At 42.2% G+C, this 18,505-nt stretch overlaps 1 protein-coding gene across 1 annotated transcript in view; it reads right to left on the bottom strand.

Annotated features, from left to right (window-relative positions):
- Positions 1–3,011: 3,011 nt before the first annotated feature.
- LOC124616428 (zwei Ig domain protein zig-8-like) overlaps positions 3,012–18,505 on the bottom strand; it is a 255,924-nt gene continuing 240,430 nt past the window's right edge. Inside the window, exons 5-6 of the mRNA XM_047144736.1 lie at positions 3,271–3,379; positions 3,012–3,189 (exon numbers count right to left, since the gene is read on the bottom strand). Of these exons, the coding sequence (XP_047000692.1) occupies positions 3,012–3,189; positions 3,271–3,379 (287 nt within the window). The remainder of the gene's footprint in view (positions 3,190–3,270; positions 3,380–18,505) is intronic.

The raw sequence follows: 18,505 nt of genomic DNA, 5'->3' as shown, positions 1-18,505 counted from the left end.
ATTACGGAAGACAGTATTTTACCGTTTCTTCACGACAGCTTTTGCGTATATGTCGTAGAAATGGCAATTTATCCCTCCACAAATTTAGGTTTGTTAATATTTTCCCACTGAGCTATATGAATCATGGAAGCGATCTAAACATTTTGCCTTTCCTTTTAGTGATATTTCGGTCATGTGGTGCACGTGAAAGCGTGAGTTCCTAATCTGACCTATGCGTATTTTTTATGCATAGTTCGGCCTAGATGAATTAAGAATGATTCCGTTACATTATTCCTCGGTAAGTTTTGGGCTTGTCCCATAATACAGTTCTGTACTTAAGAACACTATTACCAAACTGAGAAATGTTGAGTAGATAATACGTCTAATTTTGTGGTTGCTTTTGTTCTAATTTTCAGGGTCCAAATGTGGTAAAAGAGGAAATAAAGAAAGTGGAATAACACAATATAACATTTCTTAAGCAGTCCACACCCAATTAATCACACAGGTCAATCTGATCGTCAACTCACGTCAGGGAATAATTTCCTTGATTTTTAAGCGCCTGCTCGTTATGAAAATTTGCATCACTGTTTATTCCGAGAAGTTATTTCAGTATGAGCATGTATAAAACACATATTTCGACATGTTTGTCTTGGAGAAAACATGATCAATTAGCATTTGCTGTCTGCTGATGGATGATAAAACAACCCGCCTTGACAAGAATTAAATACTTATTTTAAGATACTCAAGGTCTTTTCGGAGTTTCAAGATGCAACTTTAAACGGTTTTACAGCCGTTTCCCGTTGACGCTTCCTACGACGGGCTTTTTGTGATGAAAGTGAAGGAATAATGGTCAATAATTAACGTCTCGTTGACGGAGGAGTCAATAGAGACGATATACAAGCTCGATTTAGACAAGGACTGGAAAGGAAATAAGTCATATCTTTTCCTACAGAGCAAATAAGGTAAGCCCTATGAGTAGATTAAAGTAACAAAACGAATTTTAGATACGAGATTTAGGCTGCAGGTGCCATAACAAACAGAAAGTAATTGGTAAGGTCTTGTGTTTTGTTCACGGCAGTTATATCGTCCTACTACATATACAAACTAATTCATTTTACTCAGCAGCCTGTCGGAAGCTAATAACGAACGTGAACAGACAAGTAAAATGGATGCTACAATCCTGAAAACTGAATCGGATAACACTCGTCAATAACGAACAGTCAAGTGAATTGTCTAATGTACGCTTGTCTGCTTCGTCGGGACCTCAGTGTATACGTGTGCTATTTCCAGTATATACGTGCTCCATTATCCATCAACTAAACAAATTCTTGAATTCCTTCTGCATTCTTGCTTGTCGCTTCTTGAACGGAATATCTCGCACTATAAACAACATGAGGTACCCTGTAGCATATATGTAAAACTGAAGCACTTCCTCTCGTTATCGTAATATTTCTATCGTGAACCTCACGTCCATCATACAGTGAAGCGAATACTAACTTGCTCCCAAATGAAGCTGCCTTCTCTTAAACTCTTTCAGGTAGATATACCATTTTATTATCCCTCTCGTCTTTCTCTCCTACGTACGAAATCGTTTCCCTTTCTCTCACCTACTATGTGTCTCTCACAAGATATTGCCATCTCTGTTAGTTCTGATGTAATAAGCTTTGGCTCCATTATTGTTAACGTAAACTTTTGTGTTAGTGTCCGCAGAAAATAATCTTTTTGTATCATAAAAACGGAAATTAAAAATTGGTTCGGTGTAAGACGGTTCTTTGTAGGTCTTAGCTAGCATTGATAAATAAATTAATAGTAAATTAAAAATGTAAAGAAAAAGTACGAATTCGCATAGCCATATTGCACACACAGGTAGTGGTGGATCTACAACATAACCACTTTCCATGCCCTGTAGTGTCAATTACTTTCTTATTCCGATAAAGGGATAAGTATTGGGAACGGCTGCATGCGGATTCGAAACGTGTCCCTCCAATATGAACGTTGAGTGACTCCTCGTGAGTATGAATCCATTTTCTTGACCACCCCACCACGTCATTCGGTTTCTGAAAGTGCTGCAGTATCCGAAAATTGATAGAGAGCATGCTTTTAAAACGAAAAAGCCTAACAATATTAGTTACGCAATTACGTAAATAACACAGCAACAGCGCTCGTTGCAAACTTTCCGTCGTGTTTTATCTCCCCTTCAAGCTACTGAAAGTCCGTTTCAGGACGCGACACAACTAGGATTCAGTTGACGAACAGATAAATCTCTCCTGATAACCGATATTTCTACTCCAAACACATCATGGACCACCGTCTCTAAATTTGAAAAAAGTATTTTCATTGTTCCTGTTTACCAATTAAAATTTTTCTACCAAATGTAGCCCCTTTGGTCCACATTTCCGTTTATAAAAATTACGTTTAATTACACCTGTATCTACTCTTTATTTATGCTTGTTGCCAAGAATTATTTACTATAAACAGAAGTGTTATTTGGAACTTAATTGATCTGGAACTAAAATACATTTTCGTTTGATTTTTTTGTCTTACGAAACGTAATGTGAAACACTTTCCTGGTATTATGCAATTTATAAATTCCATAATTTGTTTTGTACGTATTTGATTACCGCGTTGGCACTAAGTCCACAGTTTGATATTTAGTGCTCCGGGAATGTTTAAAGTAAAATGAAGAAATAATGTAACGAGAACGTGTTACTATCGAATTACGCTCGTCTATCTCTTTCATTGCACTCAGTTCCGCGAAATCATTGCACCTACCGTCAAGAAGTATGAGTGTTCAGCCTTGGGAGTAGCTGTCCGCGTATATTGTTGTGCATTGTTAAGGAAAAGAATAGAATAAATTCTGTGCGGGCAGTGCGTTAGAATCATCGCTACACAGTTGTTTTCATTAGGTTCTTGTTTCGGAATTGCACCATAAACGCAGGTGCTATTTGTTCGCATGTGAGGAGCAGATGGCAACTAAAGATAACTTGGGCTGGATAAAGAAGAGGCACGAGCTACCTCCTCCACGTGAGATGTTAACGCAAAAGTGCTCCTGGTGTCACATTCCTGTTGCCAGACTCGCTGATAGCACTGCCTCTGTGACGCGAGGTGCTCTCTCGGTCGAGTGCGATCCCAGGTAGGCCCGCCGGCAGTAGCAGTGCTGTAAGCACGCCACAGACGCGCGCACTGTCCGAGTTCCCCAGTCTCCCACCACTGCACCACGGCACCACCACCAACAGCACCAGCAGCACCAGTAGCAGCGCACCACCGCCTCAGGCCACCGCGCCGCATCACCTGCTGGTCAGCACAGCCGCCGCAGCCGCCAGCAGCGACGCAGCCGTCGCGACGATGGACAGGCACCGCGGCGCCGACGCGCCCGTCTGCATCGCCTCGGGACGCTCCCCTGTAACAGCGGAATGGAAAATACGTGTTCAGTAACGGTGCATGACACTGGCTACAATGGACTTTCACTCACGAGTTGTGATCTCCCAGAATGTGCAAGAATTTTTGCACTCACTCTCCAAGGTAAATTCTATCGAAATACGCTACTGGCCATTAAAATTGCTACACCACGACGATGACGTGCTACAGACGCGAAATTTAACCGACAGGAAGAGGATGCAGTGATACGCAAATGATTAGCTTTTCAGAGCATTCACACAAGGTTGGCGCCGGTGGCGACTCCTACAACGTGCTGACGTCAGGAAAGTTTTCAACCGATTTCTCATACACAAACAGCAGTTGACCGGCGTTGCCTGGTGAAATGTTGTTGTGATGCCTCGTGTAAGGAGGAGAAATGGGTACCATCACGTTTCCGACTTTGGTAAAGGTCGGATTGTAGCCTATCGCGATTGCGGATTATCGTATCGCGACATTGCTGGTCGCGTTGGTCGAGATACAATGCCTGTAAGCAGAACATGGAATCGGTGGGTTCAGGAGGGTCATACGGAACGGCGTACTGGATGCCAACGGCCTTGCATCACTAGCAGTCGAGATGACAGGCATCTTATCTGCATGGCTGTAACGGATCGTGCAGTCACGTCTCGATCCCTGAGTCAACAGATGGGGACGTTTGCCCATCTGTACGAACAGTTCGATGACGGTTGCAGCAGCATGGACTATCAGCTCGCGGAGACCATGGCTGCGGTTACGTCATTTTTTCGGATGAATCCAGGTTCTGTTTACAGCATCATGATGGTCGCATCCGCGTTTGGCGACATCGCGATGGACGCACATTGGAAGCGCGTATTCGTCATCGCCATAGTGGCGTATCACCCGGCGTGATGGTATGGGGTGCCATTTGTTACACGTCTCAGTCACCTCTTGTTCGCATTGACGGCACTTTGAACAGTGGACGTAACATTTCAGATACATTACGGACCCGTGGCTCTACTCTTCATTCGATTCCTGCGAAACCCTACATTTCAGCAAGATAATGCACGGGCCTTTCTAAATGCAGAAAATGTTCGACTGCTGCACTGGCCAGCACATTCTCCAGATCTCTCATCAATTGTAAACGTCTGGTCAATGGTGGCCGAACAACTGGTTCGTCACAATACGCCAGTTACTACTCTTCATGAACTGTGGTATCGTGCTGAAGCTGCATGGTCCCCTGTACCTGTACACGCCATCCAAGGTCTTATTGACTCAATTGCCAGGCGTATCATGGCCGTTATTACGGCCAGAGGTGTTTATTCTAGGTACTGATTTCTTAGCATCTATACACCCAAATTGCGTGAAAATGTAATCATATGTCAGTTCTAGTATAATATATTTGTCCAATAAATACCCGTTTCTTATTTGCATTTCTTCTTGGGGTAGCAGTAGTGTACTTTTATACCTCCCTACTCTAATTACTCGCCAGTACTACAATGTTTTAATTTCGGTTGCACTGCAGCCTTCTTTGTTCTTGATATGTGTTGTCCACTCGTATTTATGTCTCTTAGACTGCGTCTCATGAAGTACATACCTGATTTCTTCACTTTAGCACAAAGTGCCTCAAAGGAATGGGCCAATTATAGATATCCTAAGTCTGATGAAGTTATTATTCTGCGGACGGAGGAAGATATTAGTGACATACATCAATAAATAAGTGCAAAAATCGTTAATTTTGCAGTTTTCAGTGATCATAATTCTGCTAGCGAGCCAGAGGATCATCGAATGGCCTAACTTCAAGACAGGGGTGATGCAGTAAAAGGATGATAAGGACTTTTCCGTTTCTCTAATACAATAATTAGCGTTAGTTAAAGTCAAGTATGTTCAGAGTTGTGGTGAAGAGAAATACATATCGCTGCATTCAGTTTCAATTTCGGAAATTTCCTTTTTGTAAGTATCGAGTGCAATTTTCGTGTGGAATTTCAATCTCTGGCATTTAGTTTTGTGTGGAAATCGACTTGCTACAGAGTCGCTATAATTTTTCAGAATTTGTAATTCTGTTTTATAACACTTCGTTTATGTGTACTATTTAAATAACCGCACTTAAGTATGTTATTATATGTGACATAAGGTAAAATACTGCAGGCTTTGTTTAGTGCAATAAAACAAAATAGGAGGTATTTAAATAACACTAAAATAGTTGCAAGAATGAATGTTCTATAAAAAAATTGAAATTTTTCAATGATCTATGCCTTAAAACGTGGTCAAAACGATGTGGTACCCGGGAAAAGTCATCTCCTGAGTTGAGGGTTAGTACAACTTCTAGTTGCTGTCTCAGTTTATCAGGCTGTTCTGACGTTCTGCTTGACTATGAAACCAAGACACTGGAAAAATCGAGGCACTTCCATAGGACTGTTAACTTCATTTCCCTACCCAAGGTCGTTAACAACAGCCTAAGAAAAGGTGACTCTTTACCTCGCAAATATTACGGCCTTCCTAAAATCAACAGAATTTGACAGAAACAAAAGTAAGTGCTTCGCAAAAAAAGTAAACGTTATGAAGCATGTTTGGAGCAGATAATTCAACCGTTAATATTTAGATCAACAGTGAATTATATAGATGTACTTGCTCATGCGTTGCCCAAATGCTTAGCTTCGTTGTTGTGACTTCTGCAGGTAACTGTGTAGATGATATTAACAATACAGAAGATTCTCTTAGTAGGTTGAAAATTTAGAAATTTAACTCCTCTGATTTACTGGTGAGGTCTGATGTCGTCTCCTTGTTTATTACAGTACCTATTGTTGATTCTTTATCACTGATTAGCAGCAAGTTTGAGGAACACGTAACCGCGTAATTCAAGCGTGGGCTATCTTCGCTTATTTTTTATTTCATAACCAATACTTTGAAAAGATTGATGGTGTCATCATGGTTAACAGTCTCGCATTGATGGTAGCTTACTTATTACATTAGGTTAAGGACAAAAAGCGTTCTAATCTGAAGTCATAAACACTGAAATGTTCTGAAGACATATCGACGACACAGTCATAGCTAATTCACTAGTAAGGACACATACATGGTCTTCTAAGTGGTTCTAAGTTCTAGGGTACTGATGACGTCAGATGTTCAGTCCCATAGTGCTCAGAGCCACTTGAACCATTTTTCTTGAATGTCTTAAGTTCATTAATGAAAATAACACATTTACCATGGAACGGGAAACAAAGGGCTGACTAACGTTTCTCGATGTATGATTTCTACGTCAAAAGGATGGGTTCTCAGGGCACTGCGTTTTACGTAAGCCTATACCAGTCTATACTTGCAGGCGTCTAGCTGCCACAATCCTTCGCAACCCATGTAGTTAAAACAGATGTATGTAAAACTTATGTAGCGTCAGCTGCTGACAGCCTTCAGGGTGATCTGGTAGACTAGGATGAGATACTGAAGAAAAATGGGTTTAAAATCCTCAAATTAAGAAAACAGTGTAGGAGAAAATACCACACCAACAGGACGAAGAGCAGGACGAAACAAATGTACAGTCAGTCACCATTCTACCATATGCGGGAACTGATTCTTGAAAACGTATCAGGTTAATGAAGAAGTATAAGATGGATGTGATGTTCGCACCGGCCAAGATGGCAGGTATTCTTAGATCTGTGAAAGATAATCAGCGTTTACGAAAGGCGGATATATATGAAATTGTTTGTCAGTGTGGTTAAAGTTACATCGGATATACAATACGGCCCCTACAAGAACGCTGCATCGAACAATAGTGTCATCCGCCTTTAAGAGCTCGACGAATCTGTAGTGGTTGAAAATTGTTATTTTCGCTGTTTCAGATACTGCCAACAGCTTCACCCTGTTCGGATTTAGTGGTCGACGAAGCCGTGGTAGAATAAGTAGCAGTTGCCCTGATTAGTGGGGACAAAGATTTCTAACTTGTCAAATCACGGAAACCACTCTTAAAACGGGTGCATTCAGGGGACCTATGTTTCGATTCTTCACCACCTGGCGTTCCAACACATGTAATCTATTTTAATAACCAACCACATAATTCGTAAGCACTGTGAATTCGCAGACTCTCGTCTTGTATGTATGTATGTATGTATGTATGTATCAAACCGTGGATATTAAACTGGGGACCTAGAAACGACAGTGAGGCTTCGTGCGGCCGTAGCCCTCAGTGTTTCACAACCCCACAATAGGCCACAGCAGTCCACCCACCCCACTGCCGCCCCACACCAAACCCGGGCTTATTGTGCGGTTCAGCCCCCAATGGGGCTCCCCTGGGAATGTCTCATACCACACGAGTGTGACTCCAAATGTTTGCGTGGTAGAGTAACTTTGGTGTGCGCGTGTGTGGAAATGGTGTTTGCACAGCAATCGCTGACGCAGTGTAACTGACGTGGAATAAGAGGAACAGCCCACATTCACCGAGGTAGATGAAAAACCGCCTCAAAAACCATCCACAGGCTGGCCGGCACACCGGACCTCGACACTAATCCCCCAGGCGCTGTCGTGCTGAGGAATGGCACGCCTTCCAACTCAGGAAGCAGCGCGTTAGACCGTGTGGCTAGCCGGGTGGGTGAATCAGCGCTTGCTCTGTATTACTCTTACACGCATAAAGTCTGATGTACGAATGACACTCTTGTTGCTGACAGTCTTATCTCTGATGCACGCGTGTTTCCTCCAAAGTGAAGTGGTCTCAATTCTGCCACCCATTCACGTGGAAGATGACTGAAGAAGAAATTATTCTGTTCCGGATGGACATCCGAAAGCTGATGGAATATGGTGCAAGATGTTCTAAATGTTCAAGAAAGCAGGTAAAAGTTATAGAGAAAGACGGTTAATCTACTTTATGATGAAGAAGGACGAGGAATAACAAAAAAGGTAAACGAAGGAAGAAGCACTCGGATGACAAAGGAAAGAAGGATGGAACGCAAGCATGGCTTAGGGATAGGTGGAGAGAGGAGATGGAGGAGGGGGATGCCTGGGTTATAAAATCGGACTTTACCTTTTTAAAGCAACCATCCCAGAACGTAGCTCAAGTCATTTAGAGAAATCAGGGAAAACCTAAATCTGGATGGTCAGAAGTGGATTTGAATCATTTTCCTTCCCAATACGAGTTCACCAGATTCGGCTGAATGAAATAGAGTGTACGGCAAGGATGCTGTACAACCTATGGGCTTACATCAAAGGAGAAATGATGGAAATAAAAAGAAAATTCTTAGGAGTGGGATAAAATTCAAAGTAAGATGATATGAATTATAGAATTCGTTGATCATATTGCTGTCTTCAGTGAAAGTGAGGAAGAACTGCAGGAGCATCTCTTGAACAGATTCAGCTGTCTAATGAGCACATACAATGGATGGAGACTAAACCGAAATAAGGCGTACGTAATGAAGAGTACCAGAAATGGGATTAGTGCTGTCTTACATCAAACCTGGTGAACATGAAGTAGATGAAGAGAAGGAATTCTACCACCGTGGGAGCAAACAGAATACAGTAAGCTGTGTAGCACGGGCAGAGAGGGCATTCCTGAAGAAATGAAGTCTACTTGTATCAAATATCGTCCTTAATTTGGGGAAAATATTTCATGTATGTGCGTAGCATGGCAGTATATGGAAATAAAGCCCGCCCGGCTAGCAGTGCGGTCTAACGCACCGCTTTCTCAGTGGGTAGGTGTGCCGGTCCCCGGCACGAATCTGCCCGGCGGATTGGTGTCGAGGTCCGGTGTGCCGGCCAGCCGGTGGATAGTTTTTAAGGCGGTTTCCATCTATCTCGGTGAATGGGGGCTGGTTCCCCTTATTCCGCCTCAGATACACTGAGTCGGCGACTGCTGTTCAAATACTGTCTCCACGTACGCGTACACCATAATTACTCAACCACGCAAACATTTGGGGTTACACTCGTCTGGTATGAGGCGTTCCCGGGGGGTGGGTGTCCACCCGCACACTAACCCTGGGTTCGGTGTGGGCTGTCGGTGGTGTGGGTGGACTGGTGTGGCCTGTTGTGGTGTTGTGAACAACGGAGGGATACGGCGGGATGAAGCCTCTCCGTCGTTTCTAGGTCCCCGGTTTAATACACAGTATTGAAGCTAGACCGTGGGAAAGCCAGAAAAGAGGAGAATCGAAGCATCTGAGATATGGGGCTATAGAAGGGCACTAAAAGTAGGTGATGAAATGAAAGATGAGTAGAACCTACGCACGTTAGGTGAGGAAATGAATATGTGGAAAATACGGACAAGTAAAAGAGACCTGATGGTAAGGATGTGTAAGACCTCATGTAATAATATCTACTATTCTTGAAGGAGCTTAGTGGTTAAAAGCTGTAGAGAAAGACTGATATTGGTGTATTCACCCAAGAAACAACTAAGGACATTGGATGTAAATGCTGCTGTGAGAAGAAGGGGATGACTAGGTAGAGGGATTCGAGGGGGCTCGCATCGTACAATTCAGAAGATTAATGACGGTCTCTACCGACGGGATCAGATGTGTTTGATGCTAAAACCTGATACATTGATATTTTTAGTCTATAGTCATAGTTTTATTTTGTCAAGTAAGTAACTGTTTATGTACCAGATACTATCATCACGTCACTCTCTGTAACGCAGTAGTCAAGGGGTTAACTAATATGTCGACTGCACACCAGAGGTGAGCTTGAAAATCGTACTGCATATCGAAAATTATAATATGATAAATATAACAAAATAAAAACGTGCGGTAATAGTTGCTTAAGATAAATGCAAATGTTATGAAAAACTGTCTACTTAGATTTTAATAATTCGAAAAACAAACGGTTTGACGGATATTTTATCAATTTCGTTTGTAGCTTCTGACTCAGTCTTTCCTAGTCCACGTTTACGTATGTCACGTTTATACCTCTTCCCCTTGAAAGTCTGATTCATTTAATGGAAGGCGTCCTGTATCATAAATTATGTGGGGAACTGGAACTTCTCTCAGACAGAGTCAATCGTAGATATCACAGAGTCCAAAATGGAAAGAAAACCTCCGGTAGCGGCTATCTATAAGATTTTCGCGTATATCTAGTGACCCAGCCTCTTGCTGTGAGTCTGCTGTAGGATTGTGTAACGACATTCTTCCTGCATGAAGACGTTATTGTCGAATGACCAAACCTCTCTGCGGCGTCTCCAGCACGACTGAAAGGGCTGTAACGTTGTCTGTCGTTTACAAATATTATGAAAAATAACTGTTCACTTAAACTTAATTGAGAGTAATTTTCCTCAAAACAACGCCTCTCCTCTCTTAAGATGAAGGTATGGATTAGTTTATTTATGAAGTTCAGTCCTGTCACATCTCCGTTCCATCAATCCCTATGCCGGTGAATAATTTCGGTGTTTTAACAAAAGGATTTTTGAAATCAGAGAACATGGCATCAACGTGCATACCCCTATTTTCCGTTTACTGTCCATGATCAAATAAAACATGCGTTCACGCAGTCAATACTTGTGGAATCTTTATTTACTCCTCCTTAGTCCGTTTGCAACACTAAACGATACTCTATAGTGCGAGGATTAAGTACATGGTCAAAGAGAAACATTCTAAATAGGCCTCTCAAATCACAACAAGGCAGACTAACCGATTCTGAAAGATTTGTATCAAGTTACTGGCCGAAAAATCACGACATATTTCCGGAGAATATATTTCATACGACGAGAAGCCAACAGTCTTCAGTGTGTAAGTGCAATGGGTAAGTCGAATAAGCCCTAAAACCTTTAGTGAACGGATTTTCAGGAAATTATCGCAGAGGGACACATAATTCTGTCATGTTTCTAATACTTTCAGATCTCTCATGGAGATATTGAAGGATTTATTAAACGACGAAGTACTTTTACTACGACGTTCTAAATCTTTTCAAATCGCTATCTCAGTTATCTAATGTGTCTTAATGTTGGCGCTGTGAATTTCTGAGAAAAGTTTTGGACATGCGCCAAAATTGGGAGATAAGACGTCTTTAAACCACGTTTCCGGTGCGAACATCTCCAATATGTCAGATGCAGTAGTTACATTTAACCTTTCAACTTTTTGTCAGCATCACAGAGCAAACAAACAAAGCATCCAGTATTGACCTGTCAGTTTTCTAACACAACAGAACTTCTGTATCATCGTTTCCTTCCTGCAGACAATTACATAAAACAGGAGAAAGTTGTTGTTGTTGTGTGTGTGTGTGTGTGTGTGTGTGTGTGTGAGTGAGTGAGAGAGAGAGAGAGAGAGAGAGACAGAGAGAGTGAGAGAGAGAGAGAGAGAGAGTGGTGCTATCAGGGCCATACAACAGTAAATGTACGAGTATATCGACGCTGAGTAGAGTCCATGAAGAATAAGGTGCCCAGTAGACCCACAGTCGGCAGGGCACGCATGGGGAGAGCAACAGTGGTGAGGGTTATGGGCAGGTGCTGTAGGGGAATTACCGGGCGCTGGTGGGGAGGTACCGTTCAGAACTGAAGTCTACACTCATAATTTTTTAAATATTAAGTAGAGCACATCCATGCCCACAATTGCCTGGTGATCATTCAAAAAGAGCTAAAGACATTTTACCTGAAAATGCACAAAAAGCAGAGATTTATATTCGCCTGGCTTGTTAACAATTTGCAACTTTCAGAAAAGAGACATGGGTGGCGAATTTTGAGTAAATCCTACACATTTCTCTTATCTCTTATTGCCACATTGAAATTTGCTTCTCTTGCTACACCACAGCAAAGTTAGCGCATTGTCATCTCACCAACATGTCGCGCAAATGCAGTTGCAACAGAATTACGAAACTGTGCTTTATTAAATTTGTTAAGTAAGTAACTGAGGAAAAGCAAAGTCAATAGCTTATAAAAATCAACATAATCGGTACAGAAGTAAATTTACAATGTTTTTACCTGTGTAGTTCCAAATCCTAAGGCATTTCTTGTTTCATCAGCTATCGACGGGCCTTAAAAATTACATTATTACATAGAAAAACTCTGTAGTTAGTGGAATAACATGGTAGTGATTGAAGTTTTGCAGAACAACCATTTGGCAGAATACTCTCTTCTTGGCATACTATCATTTGCCTAAATCTCATCTTACACTGTTTATGAAATACGAGGAAAGTTGTGGATATTTCAAAAAATGGTTCATATGGCTCTAAGCACTATGGGACTTAACATCTGAGGTCATCAGTCCCCTAGAACTTAGAACTACTTGAACCTAACTAACCTAAGGACATCACACACATACATGTCGGACGCAGTATTCGAACCTGCGAGCATAGTAATCGCGTGGTTCCGGGCTGAAGCGCCTAGAACCGCTCGGTCACAGCGGCCGGCTAGGTGGATATTTCACTCTGGCTTTGTCACTGCCGCTCGCGATCGCAAATGAGTGTTCTACTTCAGATCAACTTTCTCGAGATTGGTGATAGATAGGGACATCCACCCAAATCCAAAGATAAATTCAATATGTTAAGTAAATTTCATACGCAGCAACATATTACGTTATAGGCACTAAACGCTAAGTCATAGCGATATTATTTTTCATTGCAAACGTTTTCGAATTTCGCTCATTGTTTACTTCCTTGCAAATATCACAATAACAATGACCATTAACGAAGCGATTGGCAAATCATCACAAGGGTCACATATAAAGCTATAAATAAAGGAAAGATGGAATTGTTTTAGCGAATAGTTTGTGTAAAATCGTTTGAGAAATTTTGGAAGGGGTACGCCTCGATTCTGCGATCGCCGACCTGCCGAAATGGGGCAAACACTTGTTCGACTCCCCTTCCGAACAAACGAATTACCTGGCCGTGCACTCTGGACGAAAGCTGGTCACTTCGCGTCGACCACCGTATCCTGCATCGACACTACCTGTGAAAGAAGAGGCAACACTGGGAAGAGGTGTCAGACACATAGCGCAATGAATGCGCAATATCTTACAGCAAATTCTTGATAGAGCATACCCAGTGATAGTCAAACCCGTAAACCAATCATATCTAAACAGATGAAAGTGTTTTAGGCGGACGTGACAATGTGAATAGCGATATGATTTATATTAAATAAGAAATAACAGAATTTAGTAAGCCGCATGGCACAGGATGGCCGATACGAGAAAGGTACCACAAATACGTATATGCATTTCAAGAAACTGTACTTAATAGGAACCCCTAGTTGTACTGGACGTGCATATATCCAGTTGACAAACATGTACGTGATGTTTTACGCCTGGAGGAGCACAAAACTATGTGGGAATAGACACGGACATCACAACTCTAGTTATAAGGCTTTTATTTTTAAATCACTACTAGTTTCTGGCTAACAAATGACAATCATCAGTCGTAATTCCTGAAAACAAGCAAGAGAAGTGCGCTAAAAACAACATTTACATACTTTTGTATGCGTGTACGTATGGGAATAAAATGAGGAGCAGGGAAAATCTACTAACGAGGTAAACTGAAGAACATGAAATAATACACTATGGAGTAGTGATAAAAATTAAGCGGACAAATCAAAAAAGGAAATGAAGAAGTAATAAAGGGAATACGGGGGTGAGGGACATGTAAAATAATTATACAGAGAAAATACAGTCAAGGATAATGCCTGCTAAAGTAGAGAAACTATACTGTTAATGCGATGATGAAAGTGCAACAGAGGGGAATAACTACACGCAGACAAAAAAGGGAACTTGCAAAACAGATTAAGATAGATGTTAAGTACATGCCTAGAATGAAAAGTTCAGCAGAAGGAAGGAAAATATGGAGGATGTCCCCAAAACAGACTGAAGCCTGTAGAATTAGTTTTTGAAATTAAGACAGTTGAACGCAGTCAGTGTGAACCATGAATAGTAAAACAAGCAGTTGAAATACCATGGTTAAGTAGTTACATAAGATTCAATGTTTTACAGCAAATGATTTTCGGATTTTCGTCGCCACTGATGGTACTTCATTCAGGCCAGTCGCTTTATACAATAATTCAACCGAAATTTCCATCATTCAACAACAGAAAGCGCTTTTCGTTTTCTTTTCCTGTGTTTGTGAGACCTTGGCGTCGTCGTGGCACTCTCTTTGAAATTATACCAACAATAAAACGTTGTAACACGGCAACACCACACAAGAAGTGGACCAAACTAGATACAAGATTCTGGCGTGTCCCCAGTCTACAGGTATAAATGAGAACAAGAATTGTCCGAGGGATCACGTTAAAAAAATTACAATAATTCCGTCAACTTATTTGTTCAAATGTGAGTGAATTTCTAAGGGACCAAACAGCTAAGGTCATCGGCCCCTAGACTTACACAATACTTAAACTAACTTATGCTAACAACAACACGCACACCTATGGCCGAGGGAGGACTCGAACCTCCGGAGAGAGTCAACTTGTTTCAAAGTAACTAACAACTTGATTTTCTAGTACAAAGTTTATATCAGCGTGAAAGAATAAGCGCTAGGAAATTTCCTTAAGCTGTCTACTACAGAAAGATAAAAGGGGCGATCAAAAAAGTTTCTATTCGAAGGCCGGACATTCCAGAAAAGGTTTTCCAACCAGTCAAAATCGCTGGGAGCATTGAGGCTATTGTTCCACCTACGCACCAGGTTGACGATACCAGGTCGGTAAAACACCGTGTACTGGTGAGTGAAGAATTTCGTAACTGCCTGCTGCACAACCTCGTCCGACAGCAATTGTCGACGCTTCAAGGACTGTTCTAAGCGACCAAAGACGTGATAATAGTGTGGGACATATCAGGACTACAGGGCGGGCGCTCGAGTGTCTCCCACTTGGGTTGGCTGGCCTCCAACATCGATCCGCGTCTTCTGTCGAATCGTGGTCAGTACGGAACTTGATGCACCAGTGCACAACGGTGGTTTGCATCACAGGTGCTGCCCCGTGCACAGTCCCCATTCTCCGATGCATGTCTACCGGTGTTCGTCCTTCGACAGCTAAGAAAACCATACCAGCGCGTTGGTCCTGTTTGGACGCATTTGGCAACAACGTCGCTATAGTACCCGTTTCCGCATTACCCGCAAGCATGTCTGTTACCCCAAGCACTTCCGAAAGACAAAAATGTCACATTAATGGCTTTCCCACGTACAGCTGCTTATACAGGGTGGTCCATTGATCGTGGCCGGGCCAAATATCTCACGAGATAAGCGCCCAACGAAAAAAGTTCAAAGAACGAAACTTGTCTAGCTTACACGGGGAAACCAGATGGCGCTATGGCTGGCCCGCTAGATGGCGTTGCCATAAGTGTGTGTGTGTGTGTGTGTGTGTGTGTGTGTGGGTGTGTTGGAAATTATTGGCACTCAACGTCGAGGCCATCAGCGCCCTGACACACATTAAAAAGAACGAATGTGGACAGACCTAATAAAACTGAAGCACACACACAAAGAAATCAAGAAAAGAAGGAAAATGTTGCAAAGAAAGTAAAACGTAAGGAAAGGGAAAACGTAGCAGCAAGAATGCCACAGGAAATTGTCATTGACTGGCCACTTACATAAAATATGGGCGAGCTTGTCACGTCAAACGGATATCAACTGCGTTTTTTTAAATAGAAATCCCTATCTTATATAACATATTCTCGTAGTACGTAAAGAAATATGAATGTTTTAGTTGGACCACTTTTTTCGCTTTGTAATAGATGGCACTGTAACATCACAAACATATGGTTCACAATTTTAGATGAACAGTTGTTAATAGGTAGGTTTTTTTAAATTACAATACAGAACGTAGGTACGTTTGAACATTTTATTTCGGTTGTTCCAATGTGATATATGTACTTTTGTGAACTTATCATTTCCGAGAACGCATGCTGTTACAGCTTGATGACCTGCAAGTACCACATTAATGCAATAAATGCTCAAAATGATGTCCGTCAATCTCAATGCATTTGAAAATACGTGCAACGACATTCCTCTCAACAGGGAGTAGTTCGCTTTCCGGAATGTTTGCACATGCATTGACAATGCGCTGACTCATGTTGTTAGGCGTTGTCGGTTGATCACGATAGCTAATATCCTTCAACTTTCCTCACAGAAGCAAATCCGAGGACGTCAGATCCGGTGAACGTGCGAGCCATGGTGCTTCGACGACCAATCCAGCAGTGATGAAATATGCTATTGAATATCGCTTCAACCGTACGCGAGCTATGTGCCGGACATCCATCATGTTGGAAGTACATCGCCATTCTGTCATGCAGTGAAACGTCTTGTGGTAACATGGGTAGAACATTACGTAGGAAATCAGCATACATTGCACCATTTAGATTGCCATCGATAAAATGGGGGCCAATTATCCTTCCTCCCAACGTGCTGCACCATACATTAGTCCGCCAAGGTCGCTGATGTTCCGCTTGTCGCAGCCATCGTGGATTTTTCGTCGCCCAATAGTGCATTTATGTTGGTGCGTATTATGTTGGTTTACGTTACCGCTGTTGGTGAATGACGCTTCGTCGCTAAATAGAACGCCCAGTAGCAGAACTGTATAGACGTTCAAAGTCATCGCCATGCAATTCCTGGTGCATAGGAATATGGTACGAGAGAAATCTATGTTGATGTAGCATTCTCAGCACCGACGCTTTTGAAATTCCCGATTCTCGCGCATTTTGTCTGCTATCGATGTGCGGATTAGACGCGACAGCAGCTAAAACACCTACTTGGACATCATCATTTGTTGCAGGTCGTGGTTGATGTTTCACGTGTGGCTGAACACGTCTTGTTTCTTTAAATAACGTAACAATCCCGCGAACGGTCAGGACACTGAAATGATGACGTTCAGGCCATACATCAACACGATATCGACGTTTTCCGCAATTGGTAAACGGTCCATTTTAACACGGATAATGTATCACAAAGCAAATACCGTCCGTACTGGCGGAATGTTACTTGATACCACGTACTTATACGTTTGTGACTATTACAGCGCCATCTATCACAGAGAGAAAAAAGTGGTCCAACTAAAACATTCATACTTCTTTACGTACTACACGAATGTATAATAAAAAATGGGGGTTCCTATTTAAAAAAACGAAGTTGAGATCCGTTTAACCTATGGCAGCGCCATCTAGCGGGCCAACCATAGTGCCATACGGTTACCCCCTTCAAGCAAGACGAGTTTCGATCTTTGTAGTTTTTTCGTTTGATGCTTATTTCATGAGATATTTGGACCGGTCACGATCAATGGACCACTCTGCATACAAGCATAGCGGTCGCTCTACGATGCATATACGATGCTGCAACACCCTCAAACGGAGACTTTTAGATCGTCCCTTACGTAACACCAAAGACAACGAACGTAAAAAAATATGAAAAACTAGAATAGTCACAGCCTTGTCAGACAGGGAAGGAGAAATTCACAAAACCGCTGAAAATTTTTAAGTGACGTAGAATGACGACTAACTTACTGGGAATGCTCTTACGTCTTCACAGGAACAGGCAGTGACTGAAGACAAGCTACTTACGTTCCTTACTATAAACCGTTTTGATAGGCCCTACTGTCCAACTGTGAATGGGACAGGAAACACCTGAAAACGTACTTTGTTTTACGGAAAGTGTCCACTGTTACACTGCTGTAGTGAGTACAGATGTAGAAGCGGATGCTTGTAATCTTTAGAAAAGAGCGCTTTGTTCCGTAAATGCCAATAAAGCTGTCCAGGAAGTGAGGCGGCTCTCTGCCCTTTGATTCCCTGATAATCGACTGTTCGTTATGCCGTCGCCATGGCTACTGAAAGAGCGTTCACCATCGGGACGATTCCGAGAGGCGACCTCGTCTGCGTGCCAGCTCTTTGTGATTTCCTGCCTTAATTAGAACCGGGGGCGGCGATGCTATTAAAACTGCCATTGGGATCGAGCGCACCGGTACGTCCAACCGCTCTGTAACATTCCGGGAGAGACGCTTCAGTTGGCACGGTGAGCTTCTGCCGTTTTCAAACAAGCATCCTGTTTCGACTGCATCACGAGCTTGATGTTGCGTTTTAAATGGAAGGTATCCTTCTAATGCATAAGTTATATCAGTTTATTCTCTTCTCGTCTCTGCACTGAATTAGCTGTTTCTTGCTCTCAGGAGACCTACATGGGTACAACAGCTAACTTGCCATTACCATTAGTACTCATCTCCTTTCGTGTTTCTGTCGCAAGTAGAGAGGGAATGTGCACTGTGCAGCAGTTTTATGCATAATCCGAAGAGTAA

The sequence above is a fragment of the Schistocerca americana genome, chromosome 5 (assembly GCF_021461395.2).
Source record: "Schistocerca americana isolate TAMUIC-IGC-003095 chromosome 5, iqSchAmer2.1, whole genome shotgun sequence".
Classification (NCBI taxonomy): Eukaryota; Metazoa; Arthropoda; class Insecta; order Orthoptera; family Acrididae; genus Schistocerca; species Schistocerca americana.
This window is presented reverse-complemented; position numbering and strand designations above follow the sequence as displayed.